General features: G+C 46.1%; 1 protein-coding gene across 21 annotated transcripts in view; it reads right to left on the bottom strand.

Annotated features, from left to right (window-relative positions):
• Nucleotides 1-26,081, bottom strand: part of LOC146193354 (uncharacterized) — a 644,795-nt gene that overhangs the window by 109,498 nt on the left and 509,216 nt on the right. For 17 of the 21 annotated variants that reach the window (XM_084602711.1, XM_084602708.1, XM_084602710.1 and 14 more), the window contains 2 exons: nucleotides 13,934-14,041; nucleotides 5,621-6,270 (listed from right to left, as the gene is read on the bottom strand). In XM_084602711.1, the coding sequence (XP_084458837.1) occupies nucleotides 5,621-6,270; nucleotides 13,934-14,041 (758 nt within the window). Of the gene's footprint in view, nucleotides 1-5,620; nucleotides 6,288-8,891; nucleotides 9,055-11,312; nucleotides 11,385-13,933; nucleotides 14,042-24,044; nucleotides 24,199-26,081 lie in introns of those variants that run through there. The other 4 variants (XM_084602728.1, XM_084602723.1, XM_084602727.1 and 1 more) reach the window with 4 other exon arrangements.

Raw genomic sequence — 26,081 nt, 5'->3', positions numbered from 1 at the left:
AGTCCCTTGCGCTTATTTGTCAGCTCTTCAATTAGAAGCTTGGATCTTCTGCACGTCAGGCACACCACTACACCCATAACGCCATTCAACATGCCGAGTGAACACATCACTCATTGCATGGTCATCATGGCACCTTGCGACAACAATGTCCAAACTGATATACTTTGTGCTGAACGGACTTGGTTCCTGCTGCCGTCCATGGCGCAGGCGTGAACAAACAGCAGAGAAAAAGCACTGCTGCTTGCTGCGCCACTGACTGTGTTCATAGAGCACTTCGAACTAGGAGCGCTTTCAGTTTGCTGACGCGGCTCATTTGCATTGGTCGTCTACACACAGCACACACACATTGTGATGGATAAAGATCGTGCACAAGCAATTTATAACTTCAGCATGTCTTGAGCAGACGAGGCTGCAATAGGCAATCAATCTGCCCGCAAGAATATATTCTGGTCAATTTAAAGTAGGTGGCCACTTGAAAACTTTTTATAAAATCAATTTTTCAAATATTTTATTAAATTACACAATCATTTTTGAGCAATTTGAAAAAGTTATGCTTCTAACTGATACCGGTCAAAAGGTACAACAAATTAGTAACTCCGTGTGCATTTTGAAAGTCCAAAACTGTTGGTCTCGGTTTAGACATACTGAAATATTTTCCATTTTCACTCTCATACTTAATTTTTCATTTCGAACAGTAATAACTGCTTTTAAGTATGTGTGTATCTTTACTTGCATTTAACAAAAAAAGTGCTCACAAGAGAGACGCACTACATTTTGGCATTGTAGGTGGGTTCCTTGCACTAGAGCCTTCCGTACGAATTGAAGAACAAGCAGAGTGATATAGCTTTTAAACTTTATTTCATCAATTTATACAAGCATTTCTATATTATTGGCGAAAAATAGGCTTTTAACTAAAACCATTCTCAAGATGGCCAAATTATCAACTTCCTGTGCATTTTGGAAAAACCGAAACAGCTTCTGTTTCCATGTACCGAAAAATATTCCCTTGTTTTAGTTGTCCTGCTTTATTTTTTTTTTTTGCTTAGTTTTTATGTTTATAATCACACTTGGTTCTATCCATTTAGGCCTATTATTGCTTTTTCATCTATGACCAAAAACATTCACAGAAGGATACATATTTACTATGTGGTGTACACTGGAGTATTCCTGCACAAATTGAATTCTCAGACTACTTGTTCAGAGCCTCGGGTAGTTATAAAGTTGCACCTCACTATTTGCTCGCTTTAACTACATGGTCAAAGGTGAAAGCTTGTTAAAAAGCTTACTTGCAGGCGGCCAACAGTGCATCAGGAAATCCTCCCGTCAGTATACCAATGCCGCAAGAAATGCAAATAAAAAACGAGCAGATTCACAGGCAAAAACAACTAAACAGAAGACTAAGGAGGATCTGGGCTACAAATGTAGGAGATTTTAAACCTCCTGATTAATGCCATATGAAGCATGTAGCTATACCAAATCTTTTTTGCTCTTTTTCTCGAAACTTTGGTTTTCTTCCAATTTGGCTGACATGAACATTTGTAGCGTTTTCCCCGAATACATCTTTAAGGGGGGACACGGCTCTTTGGCACCGAAAATCGGCCTGAAAATCGGATTTTCAATTTTTTCATTTTCGTATTCCTCGCACTATTCCGCATCTGCACGCAAATTTTCATCCTTATACCCCGCGTATTTATGAAGTTATAGCGATTAAAAAATGCAGTACCACACCCACTGTTCTTTAAATTGTGGACAAACGACACCCAATTTCGATCGCCCGGCGCATGAGAACTACGCGCTCCACCGCGGCGATTTTGGTCTCGTTCGAAAGCGCGCGCTTTCGGCTTATTTTTTCTTTCGGAAAGCAACCCTGTGCGCTCCGCCTTCCCCATAAAAAACAAACAAAAAGATAGCATGCAGCGCGCGCTACTATTGGCCGGTTAAGGCACGTGATCAAAATGGCGTCGTTTGGTTGGTTCCGGCAAGCTAGCCCTGAAATGCGGACTCCCAGTGACGCCATTTTGTCTTTCTGCCGACCACGCTAGTGCAACGCGAGAGTCATGCCAGGCGCGAAGAAGTACCGCTCTTTGCACAAGTTCAGGCGAAAGCAACCAAAGAAACGCGTTAAGAATGCGACTTCGTTGCATACTGTGCAAGAAGCAAGTGCCAGTGCTGCGGGATTGTGTGACGATCACGTTGCGGGCGGCGACGCTTCTCCGATTCCGCTGGACAACGGCGCCGTTCTTCGTGCCGACTGCAGTCGTGTACGTATTGATACCGCGCCTGTCACTAACAGTGACATAACTCAAGTGAGTGCCCGTGAGCAGGCTACGCTTGATAGACTGGTATCGACGCCGGCGACGGCACGAAAGACCGCGCTGTTCGCCGATGCAAGTGATGCGTCCGCAGAGTCAGATGCGGACGGAACAGCCTCCTATGCGGTAATTGACCTCAGCATTGTGAATATCCTTCTGGATGCCGTGCGGTGCAAAACGTGTCGTGGATGCGTGCGTTTAATTACCAGCGACCGGAGCTATGGCCTCGCCGTAAAACTGATCGTGCTGTGCGACAACTGCGGTGAGATTGCGGCCGAGTGGAACTCGCGGAGGGTTGACGGCGAGAAAAGGTGCAATCCTTTTGAGCTGAATATTCTGGCTAGTCGAGCAATGCTGTCGACCGGTAACGGCCAGAGAGCAATGAACGATATCTTTTCGGCGATGGGGTTGTCGCGGCGCGGGATGCACAACAAGACGTTTCAACGGCATCTGAAGAACACACTGCAACCCGCTGCTACCCGAGCCGCCACGACCGCTATGGCACAAGCCGCGCAGGCAGTGGCGAAGGTCTACGATGACTTGTGTTTTGGGCATAGGGGGAACATTGCCGTGTGCTACGACGGCACATGGATGACGCGCGGACACTCATCACATATAGGCGTCGGTGCCGTGGTGGAACTCTTCACTGGTTACGTGCTTGATTATGTGGTGTTGTCAAACTTTTGTCTGGGCTGCGAAATTGGTCCCAAGCCAAACACTGACGGCTACGAACTTTGGAAATCACGCCACCAGTGCCAAAAAAACACCAACTCCAAGGCTGGTCAAATGGAAGTAGAGGCTGGCAAAATTCTGTTTGAAAGATCTCTGCAGCGCCACAACATGCGCTACACAACCATGCTATGCGATGGGGACAGTCGCACGTTCAGTGCTCTTAAAGATGCTGCAATCTATGGCTACATTGAAATAGTCAAAGAGGACTGCATAAATCACGTGCACAAGCGTATGGGAGCAGCTTTGCGCAACTTCTTGCAGAGACACAAGGGTGCAGGGAAGCAAAGTCTTGGCGGCAGAGGAAGGCTGACAGCTGATCTAGTTGACAAGCTGGCAATATATTATGGCCGAGCGCTTCGATCAAATGTAGGTGATGTGGATGCCATGCAGCGAGCTGTGATGGCGACATATTACCACATCACATCTACTGATGACTGCCCCAAACACAGTTTGTGTCCTACCGGTGAGAAGTCATGGTGCCGCCACAACGCTGCAAAGGCAAAAGAGGAGCCTGCACCAAAGCACAATTACAGTCTGCCAAGAGATGTGGCTGATGCTCTTTTGCCTGTTTATAGTCGTTTATCAGAGAAGAGCCTGCTGCAGAGGTGCATTCGGGGGAAGACCCAGAACTCGAACGAAAGCTTCCACTCGGTCATCTGGACCTTGATCCACAAAGAGCGGCACTCATCACTGTTTGCTGTGGAAGCAGCCACAGCAGAAGCTGTGCTGCGCTTCAATGCCGGCTGCAAGCATACAGCAGCAGCAATTCTGCAAGAATGCAGTACAAATGTGACAGCAACTGGGTCCAGGAGAGCTGAAGAAAAGGACTTGCACCGTAGCGTACGTTCTGCAAAGAAGCGGGCGGCTTCGCTTGGCGTTGCTAAAACAGAAAAAAGAAAACACCGCGACAGCATGCACCCCGACTATGCTCCTGGTGCATTTTAATAGCATGAGGTCTTTGGGGTTGCCCTTCCTGATTAAATGCCGTGAGGCTTGAGTGCTTCCGACAATCCCCCAATTTTGGTAGTGTTGCATTTTTTAAAGATCAATATCTCCGGTCCTGTTCTTGCTATTGCTTTAAAAATTTTTTTTCTAGAAAGGGAATCCTGCGAGTCTCATGAAACCAAGGTAAATGCAGTGACGACAAAAGAAAGTTTGCTGAGAAGGTTATGTTGTCTTCGGTACCCAAATGGAATTTTCCTTTCAAGCGTTTCCTATTGCGTAACTTTGGCTCAAATTGGCATAGGCCATTAATTTTCGCTTCAGATCACTTTCCACCTGTTTCTGATCTTGTTGACATATCAATCATTGACATAATTTACACCTACATGCTGTGAAGTGTTTTCCTCGTTTTCTCAAAACTGCAATTTTGAGGGTGCTGCAATTTTGGAGGAGAGATATCTCTTAGTCTATTTGTGCTATAGCTCTCATTCTTGTCTTGTTAGAAAGAGAAAACCTTCGACAGTGCCGTAGGACAAAAATATGTACAGTTATTATGCGGCAACATTTACCGAATTAATTATCAATCTTAGGTGCCAACCTGGGCTTTTATTCATAAAAGTTTGACTTATTGTAACTTTGGTTCAAATTCTTCTACCACGTTAATTCATGACTAGCGGCACTCTATGATCCTTCTAGATCACTCTGGCAGGGCTATTCTCCTCATGCCATAAAGTGTTTAGTAATTAACTCACCTCCAAACGAAGAACATGAATTAGGGATTATTTTGAAAGCTATTTCATCTACAAGAAAACTAATCAGATATTTGAAATCAGCATGCAAAAGTACATTAATGGTGCAAGTTTCAGTCAGATCCACCCATAAATAAGGAAAAAAGTTTTAAGAGGGGTGTCCCCCCTTAACTAAACTTTGCTCATTTATTCTTCATACACAGGGCTGTGCAATGAACCACGAAAAATAAAACTGTATAACAACATTTACAACTGTTGCATTTGTTTTAATAACATCCCTTATTGCAAAGCCAATGTTCTTGGTAATTATATCATTAAAAACGACAACTAATGGCATCAATTTTTTTTATTCATTGCACGACTGACATCTCTTTGTATATAACTACAAAAGCACTTTTCATTGTGACGATGTATATAAGAAATGACTGCTGGTATGGGATGCATATTTTAGTACATGTTCTGTTTCTGCACATTGCACTGAAAAAGTGGCAAGACAAGAGACAAGCATCATCAGAATTGTGTGCAAGCAAGAGGGTAAGCTAGCCAGCTAGCGCCTGTCAATGATGAGCCAAGAAGTAATCAGCGTGTCACAGCTTCATAGGCGCACAGCAATTTGCCCTAGACAACTGATGAGCAAAAGCTCGGAGTGAGGTAAATGAGGTCTGCTGGCAAGTCCAAATGCATATGTGTCACCTGTGAGAGTGCACGGCGATGCACTCTCCAGTAACCATGTGGAGCAGTCCAGTGACCTTCGTCCCCGATAGTACTTTCAACAGCATCTGTGATGCACTTCAAACTGGGGAACTACTGCAGCTCGGAATACGAGCTTTTGCGTTCCTCCTCTCTAAGAGACAAACCTCCAGAAACAAAGGGAACCAGACTGACCGGAGTCTGCGCCGGAGTCGTCGCCGGCCGTGCCTCCGTTGGGGTAGGGCAGAAAGATGGCCGAGATGTGCATGTTCTCGTACAGGGGCGCGACACGCTTCTCCTCCGGGGCGGCAGCATCGGGCGGGCGCAGCAGGAAGCGGCATTGAAACGAGCGGCTCTTGCCCCCGGCCTCGGTCCAGCCCAGGCCGTTAGCGCCCAGCGACATGGGCAGCAGGTTGCTGCTGAAGCGGCCATGATCGCCGTGGTGCAGAATATTGTAGATGCTGGTTCCGTCCAGCTCTCCCTGGCCGTACTGCAGAAAGGACGAGACGTTCTCCGACACAAACTCGATGCGCCCCTCGGTGTTGACCACAAAGAGGAACCCGTCCAGCGCCTCCAGCAGCAGGGGGCCCAACACGTCGCTGCCCAGGATGGTGGGCTTGCTCGAGGACACCTCGCTCTGCTGCAGCTCACCCCCGCCACCCCCGCTCGCCTCCTGCTGCTTGATCCGGCGGATTTGGTTGACCGTCTCCTGCAGTATGGCACACTTGTCTGGCTTGACGGACAGGGAATTCATGTCAGACAGGCTAGCAGAGATCAGTTCTGCTAGTTCCTCCAGGTAGACGTTCTCCTGCTCCCGCCGGTGCTTCTCATTAAGGCACTTCTTCCTGCAATGAGGAGGGGACTGCAGTCAGCCACAGAACACACAGTCACCATATCAGGCTCACGCACCCACATACGCGGTACACACAGCGCTGGAACACTCCAAACATGAGCAGCACAGCCTGGTGCTGAAGAGGTGCGAAATTAAAAGGGGCGGTCATTAGCGCAGGCCTGAGATATTAATGACATCTGCTTGCATACCGTACACTTGTGGCAGACAGCTCAGACATTCTACTCTTTTTTGCACTACTGCTAATTATATAACTGCATGTTTTCTAAGTAAGCATGAAAAAAGAAAGCTGTATAATGGCTGCAGGCAAATGGTGTTTCGAAAGAGCTGCATGTTGAAAAATACAGGCAAGGATTAATCTGTTGCGGAAGTGCAATGTCCTGGGTGGGTATACACGTTGCAGCTAGTAAATGCAGGATACCCTGTATTTCTAAATTGAGGCTAAATTGAGAACAGGAGGAAGCAATGTTCCTTTTTACCGAATAAAAACATGAAAGCAAAAAGGCAAGCTAAAAGGTCATGCTAGCCTAACCTATAACCAAAACGCAGCACTAACAACTTCTGAAGCCCAGAAAAAACTGCCCAAACAAGTCCAGGGACTCAAACTCATTCGTGCACAACAGCGTGGCTCAGAGCACCAAGGAGACCTCATTCCAAGTGCAACGACCATCACAAGGGGACACAAATCCCTAGCTAGCAAAGAGGTCCCTATGCTGGCTTGTGCAAGGCTGCGCCATGAGAGTCATGTGCCACGATCGTTCACACTGCCAACGCACTCAGTTAGGACCAGTCTGAACTACCAGTGCCTTCTCCGAGCAGACTAGTGCCCACAAGAGAACCTGGCAACGGTTTCTGCATGACAGCATGGTCAGAACCTTGTCTCCTAAGCCTAACCACTGCCAGCAATTGGCTTTTTTGGCATGAATTTCAGTGCTTACTCTCGCATCAACCCCAAAATGCCACTTTCAAGCCACAAGAGCAACCTTTATTCAACTAATGCCAAGAACCAGTATGCAAGCCAAAGTAAACAAACGGCCACACTCACAAAAAAAACAAAAAACAAAGTGACGACCCGGAGCCCTTGTACCACTTGTGCCATTCGGCAAAACGTGTTTAGAGGCATGCAGCACAATATATGCAGAAAATAAAGAATCACACAACAAGCGCCGCCCCTGTGTACTACCTCATCATCGTCCGTTGTTTCCCCCAAGCTATGCTGCTCTAAATTGACCAACACGCCACTTCAAGTCACAAGCAATGCCAAGACTCGTATAGCAAGCATGCCTCCAAACAGACCCCTCCCTTGCCCCAACCAAGGAACTTTTCTCGTTGAATTCCCCGCCTCTCTCTCCCTCTTCCAAACACAACAATTTTATCCAACAACAAGCCATCTTTTCCTAAAAAAAAAAAAAAAATACATGTATGATTCCCCCCCTTTCCCAACAAGAAAAAGAAAAACTACTGTGGAATTTTTTAAAAATATGGCATTCCCCAGAATTACTGTGCCAGTAACCGAAAAAATTCCAAGCCATAATTCCGAGAGGCAAACCATTCTTAATCTTCTTTTTCATGCAGTTACTTAACAGCACAGGAGCACTTGTGAATTGTAATTTAAGAAGAAATTAAATATTACCAAGGAAAATCGTTATTGTGATTTAAATTCTACTCCTGCAATGCTTTGCAAAGCCTCCCAAAAACTCCCCGGTTCCCCTTACTCTGTCAGCATATCTCTTATCTCCTGCAGGTCAAGGTCATAGCGTCATTTTGTTACACTCACCAGTCAGCACATCGTAAGTCAAAGCTCTGAACCCTAGCCATTAGTCAAGCAAATGCAACCAGCATCAGTCATAATTAGCAGAAAAAGGCGAGCTTTAATGTAACCTACCTAAACTCCTCCAACATCTGCTGAGCTGAAAAGGTCCCCTGCAGCACTAGACCAAGTACTAGAGCGAGGTTCAATGATCGCCCATCCTGCATCAAGCAGTTGGTGCAGCACACTGAAATGCTGCTTCGGCAAATATCCTGATCACATGCATCTCTCGTCCCTGAGCCCTCGTCTAAATTCAACTCGCTGTTTCAGCCTTCATCAAAGATGAATAAAGATCTCAATGTCCAAGGTTCAAACCTTATAAGGCACCACAAAAGTACTAGAAGGCATCGTTACAGCGGTTTACATAGAATTGGCAACGCAAAAAAAAAAAAAAAAAAAAAATGTGCCCACTGTGTGCATATGTGCTCACAACTCCTTACTACGACCAACTAAGGTAATTGCCCTAACACTATGGACCAAACCGAAGATCTGAGATTTAGACCACTTTATGTTTATGGATTAAACTGCCTTGCTCTTAATCACTCGGAATATGGGCTCCACCTCTTTACGCCCTGACACAAAGGGGACCAAAGGCTAATCAATAAGAGCACTTCACAACCAAAGCACACAATGTCATCCCATGCAGCACCACGCACCTCCTCACCCCCCATGCAGGCAGCCAGCCAGGTAGGGACACAAAACACACGCACTGCCACAAGAGAGGAAGCAGCCTTGTTCCTCCACAGGGACGCACACAGAAGGGGAGAGAGAGATGCCACAGGACGACCAACGCGTCGTTTACGTACCGAGCTAAGACTGGCAACATCATTTTTCCAGGCTGCTGTGTTGTGTTGTGTATTTCTCGCACTGTCCTCTCTCTGTATTTTTTTTTCTGTTTCTGTTGCAACCACTGCCTTTTCTGTCCTTCTTCAAGAGTGTTAACGAGTGTGCCTTCTTTCTTACGGGGGGGGGAGGAGGCCACAAACCCGTCTCTTGCGGAAAGCTTGGCCGAGGCAAAGCAGGAGTGACCACTCCCCCTGTCTTTCTCTGTCTATGGGCGCACCAAAATGTAAACAAGCGACTTGATGTGCCAACCTCAACGGCATTTGCAATCAGACATCTATAAAACAGAAGGAAAAAAAAAACAGGAAAGAGAGGAATGTCATTCATTTCTGAGGCTCTCCTGAAATTTCCTATAATGGCTCTGCTAATAGCATCACCTCTAACCGCATCTGTCACAACCACAGGCCACAATGGTGGCAATCGTTACATACCAATGCATTCTTAACAAATAAGAGAGGTCATGAGTTGCTTCACTGGCATGTGTCTTGGCAAGATGCTGCTTCTCTCCATTCACACTTAATTGATAAAAGCACTCCCATTTTCCCCCAATTACAAAACTGTGCCAACAAATGCAATGAAAGCCTTTGAAAGCGTTAGCTTGTGCTGAAATGCCATGCTTGTGCAGGCAAGGGTTAAAAAGAACAAAAATAGGTAGTGTGACAGTCACATAATAGCCAAGCCAAGGCGAACATAGTTCCAGTAAGCGAGATACACGAGCGTGCAATACCGAAATAGTGCACACATAACAGCCACTTCTTGCACGTAGCTGCAAACGTAACGTTTATACGAGTTTAATGGCGGCAAGCACGAAAGAGTTACTCCCTCGTTACAACAGAAGTTGCAGACGTGTAATGTTTATACGAGTTTAATGGTGTCAAGCACAACAGCGTTACTCCCTCATTACAACAGAAGCTGCAGACGTAACGTTTATACGAGTTTAATGGTGTCAAACACGATAGAGTTACTCCCTTATTACAACAGAAGCTGCAAACGTAACGTTTATACGAGTTTAATGGCGTCAAACACGACAGAGTTACTCCCTCATTACAACAAAACATGAGGTGGCGCAGCATCCTCAGCTGTCAGCAGCCTCCAGCACAGCCTTGATAACGATGATACTTATCACGATAATGATGATTAAGCTTTGCGGCACAAGGGCACCTTCCAACCAAAAAGCACCGTGGCACAAGGTATGGTTTTCATTTAGACATGGTAATGATGATTAAGCTTTGCGGCACAAGGGCACCTTCCAACCAAAAAGCACCGTGGCACAAGGTATGGTTTTCATTTAGACATGGTGAGATCAAAGACCCATTTTCCAAGCAATTCACCCCGGTTAAGCAGAGCACCGGTCAGAAGAAATTTTTTACAGATTTCCGGTTGGTATATGGAGACACTGGCGATCGAACCCCGCACCTTCCAAAACCTCATCCGCTAGGCCACTCCTGTAGTCTAAAAATAACATCTATGACAACGAGACAGCAAGCACCACCTACTGAAGAGCATCTCATGCATATGGGTTAGTGAAGTTAACGGTGTTTCCACACACAGGTGCAACCCAAGACAGAGCACATGGGTAGTGGCCCCAGTGCACCCTTTCCAACCACGATGACCACACTGTGAAGGAAGAGAGGCAAGGCAACAAAAAAAAAAGTTGCCGTGCAGTGCACGCAATACGAAATCGGGGAATGAAAATGCTACGAATGCCAACATTTACCTCTCAACACCAATGCAGCACTGGTGGGTTAGATGGCCACGCACTAATACATTTCTGCAAAACCCACAAAAGAGACTTCCTTTGTTCCGAGAAGTCCCAAGCACGACATAAAAGTAATGCCGCTTTTCTGAGACTGACAAGCTGCAGAAGGTCAGAGGAAGAAATGAACGGGAATAGCCCTGCTCGCACTTAAATTCTAAAGAAAGGAAAAGAAAAGCAGTGTCGATGCAGGGGAAGGCAGCAGTTGAAGACATTTTCATTCAGACGATCACACCGCCTCTGCTGCAGTCGTGCAAGCAAACAAGACGAATGAAAACAAATGTGCTACTGTCTGTGGGCAGACACCCATTGTAAAAAAGTTTTGTTGTTAACTCTCTGCATGTATTCCTGGTGTTTAGGAGCTTTTGCAACAAAAGCAGTGCACTATGGGGTAACACAGCGAACTTTTGAGAATGGCACGAGTTAGAAAAGTGAATTCCTACAGAATGAAATGCAGTCCTGTCAAACTAGACAGTTCAATGGATGAGCGAAACTCCACGCTGTCTCATCTCCCTTGTTTTAAGGTTCTGCTGCATATTCTTCCCACACAGTGTCCCGCCTTCCGCACTTGCACAGCAGAATGGCCCCTGTACTTAAGTGTGCACCCTCCTCATATAGTTCTGCTCACCTTCAGGGTTCAGCCAGCCATGCCTGTTTGTGCATAATGGCCTTTCCATGCAAGGACATGGACGAAGCCTTCCTGAAGATTTAAGGCTAAATTAATTACAGGCTACATAACCCAAAACCAAGTTAATCCACAATACCCCATGCACCAGTTTTTGACGACACCAAAACGCTTCCTCTACCGCACCTATTCAAAGTGATCAACTTAACCGAAGGCACTAAACGGCCCATAGAAAACGATCTCGGCTGCATGTTGCCATCCAGTGTGTTACAAAAGAACCACTTTCGGCTTTTGAATATAGTCCATATTCTTGAGCTTCCCACAAAATCTGTCAAAGCACAGTGATCAACGCACAGCGCGGCTTGCTCGTCGCACAGTGAGCCTTAAATTCTTATCTCGATATCCCATGACATAGATGCTTTACACCAATTGGCTTTGTAAATGCAGGGGATCACAAAGCTTAGTCAATAGCATTTGTCATCTAAGCATGTCTACACGCAACCAAGCGCACCTGCCTACTAACACCAAGCCTGCCACCGCATGCGGCCACGTCACGTTACCTCATGATGCCAGATATAATACCAATCGGCTAATTCTACAATGTAAGCACCAGGTGTACCATTTTCTTTTCAATTAGAGTTTTATTGAAACAGTTAAAGTTACTCAAAGAACTCAGACTAACACCAGCACCAACTAATACGGCACAAGCTTCCATCAAGGTCAGCGGTTTGGCGAGCACCACAAACAACCTTATCCCTCTAGCCGCCAACAATGAGCTGTATACTCATCATGAGTGATTGTTACAATATCACCACTGACTCATGACACGCCCGGCCAGCTGCACTGCTCCCACCAACAAAGATAAGCTGCGGCCTACAAAAGCATTGGTTGCAGCTACCAACACTTAAAAGGCAGCAACTGCTTAAAAAAAAAAAAAGAAAGAAAGAAAGAAAGAAAGAAAACACGGTTTTTAGCCTGACAACAGTATTTCAATAACGTCATCAGTCACACATGAAGAATTCCAGTGGACTCAACAAAACAAGCTGGTTCTTCGAGCAGTTCCGACAGCAGCCTCGCTGACAATGTAGAATTTGTTTCTGACTCTGCCTTTCGCATGTGATGTATGTGCACTGAGAAAAGACTGCCCTGAAAAGAAGCTTTTAGTTTTTCTTTCCTTTTTTTGTTAATTCTAACCAGAAACCAATAAAACAATATAGTTCTACAATCAAAATTACATGAAAAAGTATGGCCATTAAAAATTTTGCAATATTGGTATGCTCTGAGGAGTTGATTTGGGGTCTAAAGGATTGATATGTTCACATTAGGACTTACATGAAAATCAAACCTGCCCACCGTCGGATAAGAATAGACTAGGAATCAGAACAGACTAGCAGACTGGCAAGCAAAAGTAAAATGCTACCGCACTTTCTCCCCATCAACCTAACTGATCCCCCCTCATTTTCTTTTTTTTTTTTTTTTAACCACTCACTAATGTCCCCCTCGCATCCAAAAAGAAAAATCGAAACTGAGGATCCAGTGAGAAACCAAACGAAAACCTTCCAATCCAGTCAAGGCACAGCACCCAACCTACAAAGCAGGCTACAACACATTTGATGACATGGCACAAAATTACATTCTCAGCAGATTAGCTATGGGCAGCCGTATGTGACAAGATTCATTACTGCATGACACCACCTGGCTTAGACCTGTAGCATTTCAGTGTGCTATACGGGTTCCACCATGTTGAGATGCAGGAGTTTGGCGAGCGTAACATCTCCTCACAACAAGACAGTGGGGCACTCAAGAGTGCGTGGAGCACCATGAAGGGAAACGCCATAAACAGATCACTATTGACATGACACAATTTTGTGTCCATTACTGGTACTTCACTGGCCCTGGTACCTGTTACATTATGGATTTCAAGCATAATACAGTACTACGAAAACTACCACAACACGCTAATTCTAAACAACTGCTTTGTGATAAGATTTGCACCGAACGCAGAAAGCTTGCAACTGTTTACCTGTTCACTGGCGATCATCAAAGACAACAAGACATTTGACAAGACAAAGTACACTTGCGAAGGCTTGCACTATGCTTCCCCACTCTCCCATAACAGGAAATGACCAGCCAGCCAGTCCTACAAGCCCGGTACTAATAGTATTCCGATTGGATGTCACAAGTTAAAGAAGGCCTATCAGGCATTAAAGTTTGGATTAGCTGCTCAGCTAAGAAGACCGGTGAGGAGGAAATTGCCACAGACCTTTATTTGGCACCCACCCTCAATGGCTTATCTACAATGGCAGCTCATATGTTTTTCCAAGAGATTCAAACGTTCCTCAGTAATCTACATCCAAATCATCTCACGACAAACTTTTCAAAACATTGTGAGCCTAAAACCAGAGCCACCACAAGAAGCACCCTGCCTCCCCCCTTCCACAAATGCCAACTAGCATGTCAGGCCCTCGATAGTCTACGAACCACTGGGAGCTATGATCAACTTTTTAGCCAGCCCCAAGTCTTTTGACAAGGCAGCCCACATTTTAGGGTACAGGTTGTAGGGCTGTGAACGAGCAAAGAGGCGTAGGAAACAGGAAGTGTAGGAAATGAGAAAAGGAACTTACAACTGTGACTGGGGTTTGTTTTCCGGCTTCCTCCGCTTCTTGAGAACTACATTGGTGACCACGCTCATCTCAGACCAACCCTCCAAAGATGGGTCACATTTGGGAAGCCTGAAAAACAAACAAACAAACAAAAAAAAAAGAAACAGTGAATGAGAGAAGCACAGTAAGAATGCGCAAAGCAGAATTACAACACAGCAACAACAACAGTCAGAGAGAGAACTGTGTGAAAACCTCCATGCTAACATACAAGTGAGAAAAATAAATCAATGTACCATATTTCTACTCATGTAAAATACTGAATTGTGCTAGGACAGCCAATTAGGCTGGTTGGTATGGGTTCAATGCTAATTCATTCAAATAATTCCCTCCTTTCCGAACTTTTGCGCTGAAAACACTGTCATACTTACTGTGCAGTCAAAAAAAAATATTTCATTGTTTTTCGTGCAAGGCACCGAGCGGCACACAAGCTACCAACTCTGTTTGCAGGCGAACTGAAACGCTACAGCAACACGTGCAAACATGTTCAAGCGTAGCTAACAGCAGCGCGGCCGCTTCATTCTCCAATTTCAAGGACTGGCACCTCATAGGAAATCCCTCCGGTCTGCTACACTATACCCGGTTTGTGTCCACACTTATTCTGCATATACACTTCTTAAAGGTAAACCCATGCAAAACACTGCACACACGCTGAATAACTCAAGGTCATTCCACCAGGAGCAAAATATACACCCCGAAACCAAAAACACCATATGATAGACAACTCGATACAAGAGAAGTAATCACTATCAAGCCAAAAGGAAAGATAGCAGACTTCTTTCTCAATCAGTTTGACAGATGGCTTGCTGACAGACCTCTGACCCCTCTAATAAATGCAGTCACTCGAAAACTTCGCTTTCTTCATTTTGTATTTCTTGATCATGCTCATGTGGTCCAGGAAAAGCAGGAAACCAAGGCAAGGTAGGGAGCTACACAGGCATCCGGCACATGCTACATCTCTCTCTAATTATCACATGCCCACTGGTATGAGTTTTCTGCATGACCAGATTCATAATTTCCACAATTTTTTTTTCTTCCCCCATATGAGTCATTACAAGCACTCCATGTGACCTAGCATATTTTTCTGTACCATCATGGAGCTCCTTCTAACAATTCAGATATGCTAAAAGCCGTGGTACAAAATGCTAACTTTTCCATATCTTTTTTGCCACCCTTCTTTTTTTGTGTGTGTGGAGACCTTTACCTTTAATAGGCACGGTGAAATCAAGAAAAATATCGTTTTCCTAAAAATTCAATTAGGGACAACTATTCACACATTACTTAAAGCAAATTACAAGCTATAAACAAGTAGCCATATCTAAACCTGACTACAAATATTGCTGCATGAAACATTCATGTAAACTTTTGCTCTTACAGTAGCAGCTTGCCAATAATTCATACAGATGCAATCAAAATACATTCCTTGACAGAAGCTCACAAAAAATGTGTAGTAATTTTGCGGCACGCTTAGCTAGCAGGACTGCTGCAAAAAAAATTATTTTAATCTGCTGTCTGGCAAATATGCCAAGGTTTTTCGCTTGCAGACATTTTCAAATTGGTGAGAAATGATCAGAATGGTGTGGTTCAACAAGTCAGGACATGTTACAACTTTGATATGCTCTTTAAAAAATATAGCACCATTAGTGCAGCAGTTGCAGCTGCCTAGTGGGAGCTTTCCATCTCTGCCCACGCGGCTTGCTTAGTGTAGACCAGGAAAACCGTGTGCCCGACTTTCTGACCAAGCGGACAATCAATACTTCGGCCACTGCCTGGCACCAGAAATGGAAAAACTTCAATTTTGCCGCGTGAAACCCTAACTGGACAAACCCCATCAATCAATCCGCATGATATGCAGAGGTTCAGAAATTGAAGGATGGAAAAATTCCATGCGGAGAAGCTAGTGGCAATACACTACTGCCAAAACACGCACACTACTCTCTGCAATTCACTTCGGCCTAGAACGACAATGAAATGCCCATCTGAACAAATGCCAACCTGGACAATGAAAAAAAAATAATAAAGAAAAGCCCAGCATGCCTCGAGATGCCAGGATGACGAAAATGTAGTGCATTAAAGTAACGCAGTTCAAAACAATGCTACAATGACGCAGATCACCCACCATCCCCAATCTTGCCGTGCACATATTGTGAAATCTCATCCCACTCAGTAAGGTTTCGCAGTAGCACATAAAAAAGCAGACTTTTTTTTTTACATTCTGCAGCCACACTAGAACAATACCTGGCCATACTTACTACCCCATAAGCAAATTTAGGAGCTACAAAGCTTTTCCAAGCTTCCCTATGTACGCAGGCGTCATTTACACAGAGCCTCGCATAAAAGCATGAAGGGGAAGGGGGGGAGGGGGGAGTGCAGCAAGGCACAGCTCCTAACGTAGCCGCTCGTCACTAGAGCAAACAATGCCCAACACATCCTTCTGTCTCGCAACGCATCACAGAGCCAGCTGTGCGTACGGACACATAGCCCCCCGCGCAACAGCACATTCTCTCACCCTCATTGCAATGGCCATGCACGCCAATGCACATAGTGATTTTTTCGCAGTACACGACTGGCGGAAACAACAGCTTGGCATTTGGGAGCAGTGTCAGCGGCAGCGCATGACGCATAAAGCGTGCCTCGACAGTAGCCGTGGCGGCGGAAGAGCACTCTGCTGCGCACGGCACAGCCACTCTAAAACACCTGCTAAGCAGGAGACTCTGCCATTGCGCCACACACGCAAAGTCTGCGAGGCAAAGGGCGGCTCGTACACAGCGCAATTTTACTCGGCTCCATTTCCTTTCTTTTTTTATCATCATACATTCCTCACTTGCAAAGTCCCTTGCTAACCAAGGATCAAGACCAGTGTAAATCCTTGCACACACACAATGGTCGGCATTCCATGTCGACCTGGAGTCTATTTTATCAACACCCCAGAGCAAAGCTAGAATAATTAAGTGATGAGACACAAGATTTTTTTTTTTCTTTTATTAGGTGCTTAACTCAAGCAGATGTTGTAAGAACTGAATGCCAGTTATCGGAACTTGAGATTAACACAGTTCACCAATTTTATGCAGATACTGCTGTCAAGGGCCTACCCATCTCCATTAAGTACATTCATTTATCTTTCTTAAGCAGCAGTGCACTCCATAAAAGAACGGGTATGTGGAGGAAAGGATATATAAGCCACTACCACAGTGACTGCTCTGATGATAGGCGGAAGAAAAATTACCGTCTGAACATTCCCCAACGTTTCCCACGGTTTTCATGATGTTTAGCTTCCTTCGCATGTATACGTATCAGTCACTGTTTGCAATGTGCAATCAGCTCTGCTCCAAGACAAGCAGCATCAAAAGTAGAAAGTATAATAATAGTCAAAAGGCAGCAATACTCGAACCCATTTCTGGTTTCGATGTGCGGAAGAACAAAGCACTCTTTAAACATGCACATGTTTGCCTTCCCGCAATATCCTTCTTGAACGAATGGACAACATGATTTTAGATGCATAATGACTGAGCAAGGCACCAGACCGGCTTGTGTTGGACAAAATTTAAAAAGAAGCTGATGGTACACAAGCGTCATCAAGCACAGACTAGCTCTGGGTGAAATACAGGGATCTGATCCAACACAAAACTTTCAAGTACCACAGCCAAACTACTAGTTATGAGAAAAGCCACAGCAAATTGTTCTGGCTCAAGTCGGTCACCTGGGCTTCTATACAATAGCCATACACCAGGTTCTTCTCGTGTCACCCACCTTCCAAATGCACATTCTGGCACTTCTCCCCGACCTCCCAAGGCATTAAAAGACCACCTGCCACCACCAACCCCCACTGCCCTCCTTCACTTCCCTCCTAAACACTGACACAGATTTCCCTCCCCACCATGATGGCAACCTGCCCATCATGGTGGGTGCCAAATTAATTCACAAGGCTTTACAGCTGAAGCTGTAGACTCCACGGCAGAATACAAGGCTGTAAAGTCCTCTAGCAGCTTTAGGTGCAAAACAAAAGAATGCCTAACATGACGAACTTAAAGCCAACGGAATGCCTGACCAGAAGTTCCTGACGAAGTACCTGAAGAAATTCGGCTTCGGGAATCAAGAGGCTAACAAGCAACAGCACACGCACCACTGTCTTTAGCAGCTCTGGCTTACCTCCGTGCCTAACCTCCCCACAACCTAATCAACCAGTGGCACAGGCACTCTGTACTGCAGGGTAAGTAAGAACTGGTCCTGATATGTCGCCAGAGCTTGACCTCGCACTTCACACGCTTGAAGAATAGCTAAACAAAACTTATGCTGGAACTAACCACGAAACTCAGAAAAGCCACGTTATGGCTGCCTTCACAGCAAGAAATGCAACTGAGCACAAGCAGAGCCCATTTCAGGACTGTCTGCACAAAACTGTGTAAGTCTGTTGTGCAAGCAAGAATAAGCCCTACTTGCACTACTGGGATCACAAGTGTACTCCAAACGAAACTAAAGAAAGGAAGCGCATTGGGCAGGAAAAAATTCAGCCAATTCCTCTCGACGCAGCTAAACGGAGATCGGCCACTAAGAAATGGGTCATGCAAACACAGCGACCACCGGCATAAGCTATATCTCGACTTTTTGTTATAACCAGGTACATGACAGGCCTGTGCCGACCATTTTTAATGGAAATTTCATTTTCTTGTCAATGATTGGCAGATGTAGGAGAATGACAATGTGGCAAGTAGCAGAATAAAAAACCGAGAGGAACAAGTTTGCCGAGCAGCTGCCACAAGGGAAAGAAGCATCGACAGGGTGGTACGAAGCACCGCTTCTTCAACAGTGCACTTCTGAGAGCCTATACACTAAAATCTCATGTAGCGCTGATAAATCATGCACAGATATCATTCAATCACGGGTGAGAAACCTGTAGTTGAGCAAAAACACCTGCATGAAACACGAGCTTTCTCATGACGTACATAAAGCGGCAACAAGTGGCAACACCTTAGACCTAACCACCACCTCCCACGGAGTCATGAAAAAAAAAAAAAATCAGGAGGGCACTAGCTTGCTGATAGTGCTCAATGCACAAGGCTTGAAAAATGCTGAGATTTCCTTTTAAAGCCCTTGCTTAGAACAAAATATATAAAGCCCATCATGCGAGACCTCATGTGCAAGCTCCAGAGATTACTATTTTTTTTTTTTTGTCTAGAACAGTTGCTGTTCTTGCCCAGTTGCTGGACATGACATGTAACTGCACTGGTTGTATAAACAGCACCCGTGACCGCTGTCCCTTCCATAAACGTATGAGGCTTTCTACAAACGCGGAGTCTGCATGTCGCTGGTATTGCACAATCCCAAGTACCGAAGTGTTAACGCTTTTTTGTTCCCACACATGGATGTGACCGAGTCAATTCCCCTTCTCGACTTTATGCAAACTGCTGATGGGCTGTAACAACCGAGCACCAATCTCTGTGTAGGAAGCAATATTTAAAAAGCAACTATGAGGTTTCACCACACTTAACGCATACATTTCATAGAAACTTCCTTAGCAGGTTTTCTCAGCCTTCCTGACCTGTCAGTGCAAATTAATTTTGAAGAGCTCCTTTCGCAGCTGCAAATGAGTTGATTTATATAGGCAGCCATGAGACTAATATCATGAGCTCCTCATCCAATGAAACACACTCCATGCTGGTACATAAAAAATGCCACGTCTGTTCTTGAGCTCGCCATTTGGGGGACTCTCAAGCCCCACCTTTTTTCAATGGTACAATGCAATGGCATTAATAGCTCTCATTTACAGATCATTTACTTAGAGGCACATTAGTTAATCATTGGTTTGCTCTGGTTTGCCGCAGTGGAGGGCTCTAGAAATTTCAGCCACCTGGAGTTGTTTAACATGCTCTGGCATCGCACAGCACAGGAGCACTTTGCTTTCCACAGCCCCAAGTAGCCGGAATTCGATCCCGCTCCTTGAGCCCAGTAGTTGAGCACCCTAAACACTGCACTAACGCGGTGGGGAGTTTGGTTTTTCATTAATGGTTAATCATTAATCCTTAATATGTGTGCCAACTGTTTAACACATACCCATTTAGACAGATTTCGTGCAGAAGAGGTCCTTTAACACTATAATATTAATATATTTAGTGAATACCATTACCACCAGTTCAGCAATTCAACACATGCACAACACCTCTCTCAGGTACTGTCAGTGACGCCACGAGTTAGTCAAAACCCATCTTTGCTTTCCTATCTTACATTCGTTTTCTTTCTTTCTTTATTCAATACTGCAAACCTTGTACAGGTCCAAGCAGTGTGGTAACATAGCACAAAACAAAATAACAAAGGTAATAAACATTAAAGTGTGGAGAAAGGCAATAATGAATCATTCCAGTCGGTTACTGTGCAAGGAAAAAAATAACTTGAATCAATCAGTTCGTGCGAAATACGGTGTCAGCAAGTTAGGATGATGGTGGTGCGTATGCCTCGATGATAAAAGCGACAGATATGGTGCAGGGTTAATAGCTAGGTCTCGATTCCGATCCTTACAATGAAAAAGAAAATTTCCCGCTGCTACATAGAGATCACCAGCCATTAACATTTTAAAGAAACACCAAAGGTGTGTTTAATTTGTACCACATTAATTGATTACTCTGCTCTACAAGCAAAGATGCCAGTTTCACTGAAAACGTATCTGGCTCAAAAAGAGCAGAAAATGAAATGCAGATAACGCAGTCTACCGGAGACTGTTCTCAAGTGTGAACTGCAAAACGTGTCGAGTGTTCTCTTCGCTTGCAGGTCTCATAGGCTACATGTAATAAAGCGTCATTTCCACAAGTGGTCATGGTATAACCAAAACACGAACTTGAACCGGGTCGCAAGAAAAAATAGTTTACTTTTATCTTTTTCTCCACAATACATACTCATTTTGCTGCCGAAAGTGTGTCGACAAAGAGAAAAAAAAAGGTAATCAGATTCGATTAAAAGAATAACTGGATGGAGAGTTCCCTCTTCACATACAAAAAGCACAATGCGAATTCTATGAGGCACGTCACAGATAAGAAAGTGTGGTATTTGCCACTCAGTACGTGGTGCCAACAAAAGCATGCCGAAACCAGTTCAGTTGTCTTTGAATGCCAAGTATTTTGATGCGTCATAAGAAATCAATATCTTATGCCATCTGCAGCACGTGTCAAAATGCTGTAACCAAAAATCCTCAAATGAATCAAGAAGTTCCTTTTTACAATATTCTCTTTTTCCCTCTGCAGTTGTTACAAATCAGGCCATAACCAAAAAAAAAAAAAAAAAGATCCCACTTCTCTGACAACGCACGAAGATTCCCCTTCTGTCAAATTTCACCCCTAAGGTTCAATGGAAACCCAAAAATAAAAAAAAAATTCGTTGAAAGGACCACTGTTGTCACGGGCATTAAATAACATGAGATCACCCACAGGTCCAAAAAGGGAAAAGCTTAAAACCTCAAAGTGTCTGCCACTCCGGTGTGTAAAGATTCTTTCAAAAGAAATGTTCCATACTCTTATTTCTACTGGCATGGACGGCTGAAGTATTCAACACCGGAGGACAACTAACCTTGATACAATAGGCCACTGATTCAAGGAATGCTTCATTTGTGGCCAGGGAAAGTTTTTTGTTACTACTAATACTAATGTTCTGCATGCATACAAAATGAATGATGAAAAGAAGTGGCAAAAATAAAATTACAGCTGACCAACGCTGAGGACCACAGACAGTTATTTTTCTATTAAAAACAAAGCAAATGTGCAGAGGCCAACAGCTGCCTAAAGGCAGGTATGGAAGGTTTTAACATGTCAGGTAGGCACCCAACTGTCGAACACTGTTTCTCCACTGAGGCAGTTTGTTTATAGGCCAACATGCCCTCAGCTTCTCTCTTTAAATAGATTCAAGTGTGGATAAGCTGTCTAGCAACAAGTGAAAAAAGTAAAAGTACACTGAAAGCTTCGTACGCACAGAGAAAAAAAACAATTAAAAAAAAAAACATTATGCCATAGGGCACAAGTTGTGACTGATACAAAAAGACTGCATGAGTTATTGAATGTCCGCATTACAAATATATTTTGCAAAAGTTAATAAAGCTCGGGAACATAGGGATGCGGGTTAAGTGCATCGTTTCAAGTAAAATGCATGCCTTTCTGGTAAAAAGACAAGCTCAGCACCTGGGCAGTGGAGGAATGTTCGGAATTTTGAAAAGTACACAGGCAGGGTGGAACACCCTGCAACATGTGTCTGGAGCTTGAGAATGTGAGCGCCACATCGACGCAAGGAAACTCTATCGCCTCCGCATTGGCCAGGTTTCGCGTTAAGCGCGCGATCAGTGACCCAGCGTGTCCAAGACCGCGAGGTGGTTCGCAGAAAGCAGAGTCAGAAGGGAGGCTCTGAAAGAAAGGGTAACACAACGGAGGGTCACACGCATCGGCGCGTGATTCGATCGCGGGTGCCGTCGAACGGTGAATGCCTCAGGCTGCCGGGTAAATAGCGAAAGAACGCCTGAAACCCCATCCTGGCCATCGCACGGAGCGTAACACACGCACGGACTTTGCGCCTCGGTGTTCGGGCTCCGAGAACATCAAAGCGAGGTTACGCCAGAAGAAAAAGCAGGAGACTGGGAGGACGCGAACCCCGCCATTACGTAACACGGTTGCGCAACGCTGACACGGCTCGAGAAAGATGCCAGTGTAGAAAGGAGCCCATCAAATCGATATACGTCGAGAGAAGAGCGCGTACACGATTGTAAAAATAATAAAAAAAGGCGTTCCTCCCCCCCTGCACCCTTTCACACGGGCCATGATAGTCCGTGCTTGAGGGGACGTCGCCGACAGACGCGTGGCGGCACGCTCGTTCCCATCCGGGCCGGTCCCGCGCCGGGCACGTTTCGGATACGGTACGACCGTTAGGCCGGACCTGCCCCCTGATCACTAAGCCGCCCCGATCACTACGTGCAATGAAATGTCTTCCACTAATAAAAAAAAAGCGCCTAAGAAAAAGGCGAATGGCATGCAGATCGCAGTTAGCGCACGCCATTTTTTCCCCGAGAAAGCGAGGAAAAAAAGAGCGGCCAAGCTGAGGTTCAAGGTCGCGCGAACGGCCAACAACACACCGCCTTTCAACGCGCCCGCGAGCACGTAACCAACAGCGCTGTCTCACGGCGGGTGCAGCAGCAGCCGGCTCGAATTTTACATGGTGCCTTCGAAGGCGCTGACACAACGACGCGGCGGCGACGACGTTGGCGGCAATGGGTCGCCCCGCAGCGGGGCCGGCGCTCGCGAGCCGCCTCCGGCGACCGGGTTAGCGGGGCCGCGCTGGTTGCCGCCAGCTGCGTCTGCGGGCCTTAGGTTTCGGGCTGACTAGCGGTGGCCACTTGCCCCTCAAACGGCCCTGCGGGTAGCGCGAAGCCAGCTGCCAGCCGCACTGGGACCACTAGCACGGGAAGCACCCCTCCGCGAGCAGATTAGGCCTAGGGACGCCCGTATCACGCATGAACAACCCAATGACATTCGGCCCGCACAGGCCACCGCAAACACGACAGCCGCAGCGCACCCGTGTCAATCGGTCCGGACCGCGCGGAGAAACGGACCGCAGGTTGCAAGGCACAGACAAGCAAAAACGGCCGGCAAGTTACGCAGGCGTCGGCAAAACAAAATAAACGGGACTCCGATACAATTAGGCTTAAAAAAAAAAAAAAAAAAAAAAAAACCTCGCCGAGATGAGCCAAAGCAACCCCGGTGCGGGCCGCACGGAACTAGGGCGTCGGATGCCCGCGCCGTAAAAACAACGGGACATGCGTAACAACGTTGAGGGACCGTGCGCAAGGACTCAGGCCTGCGAACGACGCGAGCCCGACAATGTTAGCTGGCGTTACAGAAGCGGAGAGCCTCGAACAGGCCCGCTCGCGGAGCGTAACCGGAGGGAACATGGCGCTCGCCAGCCGTGCCGAGTGCCGTACAAGCCGCTTCGGCGATCGCCCGATGCGATTGCACGCGGCGACAGCTCGAGTAGTAGCCACAACCCTTTGCCACAACCCTAGTGAACTGCGATCGCGAGTCAGAAAACGAGAAATAATCGATTACGGTACCTTGTGGGCGATCTCCACCACCGGGCCTCCAGACCCCGTCCATTTTACGTAGTCACGGGCGACAATCAAGATGGCGGCGCTTCCTGAAGAGAGCGCCTGATAAGCAGCGACGTACAACTGGCGCGTCCTGGCGTGAGTAATCCATGCTCTGCGCCGCGGTAGACCCGTGAGCTTTCGGATTTCAGACCGCTACTCGTGCTTTTGCTTCGCTTTGAACTACGCAGTGCAATTATACGTATTTTCAACGTTCATACAACAAGCGGTAATTCTTTTTCAGCGCGTAGATTTGATCTGGCAGCAAACACCAGCCTAAAAACGTGTATATTCAGCAACGTAGTTCTGGTTTCGGTTTCGATTGCCTTTTTTTTTATTTTTCTATGTGTATGGCTTTTGGAGAAGGTATGAAAATATGCTTGATGTCACTGACGTAGACTCTTTATGTTTTATGCGAAGACTCCTTGCGATCTTAAAATAAATCACTGGAGCTACACCACTAATGTGCGTATGCAGGTATTTTCCAGTTTGCATGACGTCAATGTGAAACAAGTGAAATTATTTAATTTCGTGCTAATATCAATCAGACTTCAGCCAATGCGCACATGCACGATTTTTTTACGTACGGAAAATATTCTTTACTAGTAGTGGTAGAGTGATTTATCTATATACATGCTGCAGGCCTATACGCGGCGGAACAATTAAAAATTTTGCAGAAACAGATAAAGCCTATAGCTGGTGACATTTCGCATATGGAGCTTGTGTTCCGTCAGCGCATCTCGTGTTGCAGATGCAGTGCTCGACTCGCATCAGATAATGACGCCAAAGACTCTCCCCTCTCTCTCCATCCTCATTATTTTGCGTACAGCTGCCCGTCGAACTGCTTGCACTTAAAGGAGATCGATCACTGCGCTTTCGTGTCTCGAAAGACGCCAGCATCAGAAGTTTGTTTTTCACGATTCCCTTCATCGCGCACCCATGTTTGGATGCTCGTGACGCCTCTTTATGGCAGAACAAAATGCATATTCAGTTAAGCAGCGTCCCGCAGGTATGCGGTGGGCAGTGCGCGCCGCAGCAACTGCCGCGCTGCTCCTTTCAAGCTGGCGAATGGGGCGGACAAAACGCTTCGATGCAATCAAGCAAGATGTCGCTGGGTCAGCAGGCTCGGTCAGCCGCACTGTAGCGTGCTGTAGCTGTCGTAGCGGGACGGGCGACACGAGCCGCGCACGCGGACGAGCAAACGGTAGAGCCAAACCAAGCGCAGACGCCGCGTCGGCTGCGACCTCCGCAGACTAGCAGGCAGACGGGCAGCTCCAAAAGCAGAAGTGACGTCACGCAAGAAAGAATGGAGCACGTGACATCCGGTCTTTTCTCAAGAGCAAGTGGAGAGAGGACGAGGAAAGAGCGGTGACGTCACTATGACGCAACGCCTCGCCCAAATGGGAAGAGCTGCGGCCGCAGCAGCAGCAGGCTCTCGGCGCAGCGGCGGCGTCAGCCAACATGTGGGGCGCTAGCGCGCGCGCGAGCGAGAATCGGGGTTAAGTGCAAGCCGAGGAGGAAAGTTGTTTCAACCTGAATGTCAGAAGGAAGGAAGCACGGGCGGCGGTCCATCGTTACGTAGCAGGCGACCGACTGACGGTCACAGGAAGATTCAGCCTAGCAGCTGCCGCATCCGCGAGAGGCGCTTTCTTTTTCCTGAGCAGTGTGTGCTCGAAAAGAAGAAACGGGGAAAAGGGAAACGCCAGGGCCATGGCGTGCTCGGGGCATTTCTTTCAGCTGTGACGGTACGGAAACTAGGAGCCCTCTCCAACGAAATGCATCCAAATCATGCATGCAGCGCGGACTGCGCGTGCGTTTCCGACGGAGTCGAAGCTCGCGAATTTGATATTGATGTCAATCGATCGTCAATAACTGACATTGAAATTCGACCACCTGATCATGATACTCATGTACGTAGGAGAATAGAAACAATGCTACATTTATTATTATTATTTTTTTGTCGAACGTTAATTTGATGCCCTCTCATACATCGCATATAGACGA

The sequence above is a fragment of the Amblyomma maculatum genome, chromosome 4 (genome assembly GCF_055883805.1).
Source record: "Amblyomma maculatum isolate TAMU_Amacu chromosome 4, ASM5588380v1, whole genome shotgun sequence".
Classification (NCBI taxonomy): domain Eukaryota; kingdom Metazoa; phylum Arthropoda; class Arachnida; order Ixodida; family Ixodidae; genus Amblyomma; species Amblyomma maculatum.
Note: the sequence above shows the minus strand (reverse complement) of the source record. Positions and strands in the feature narration are given on the sequence as shown.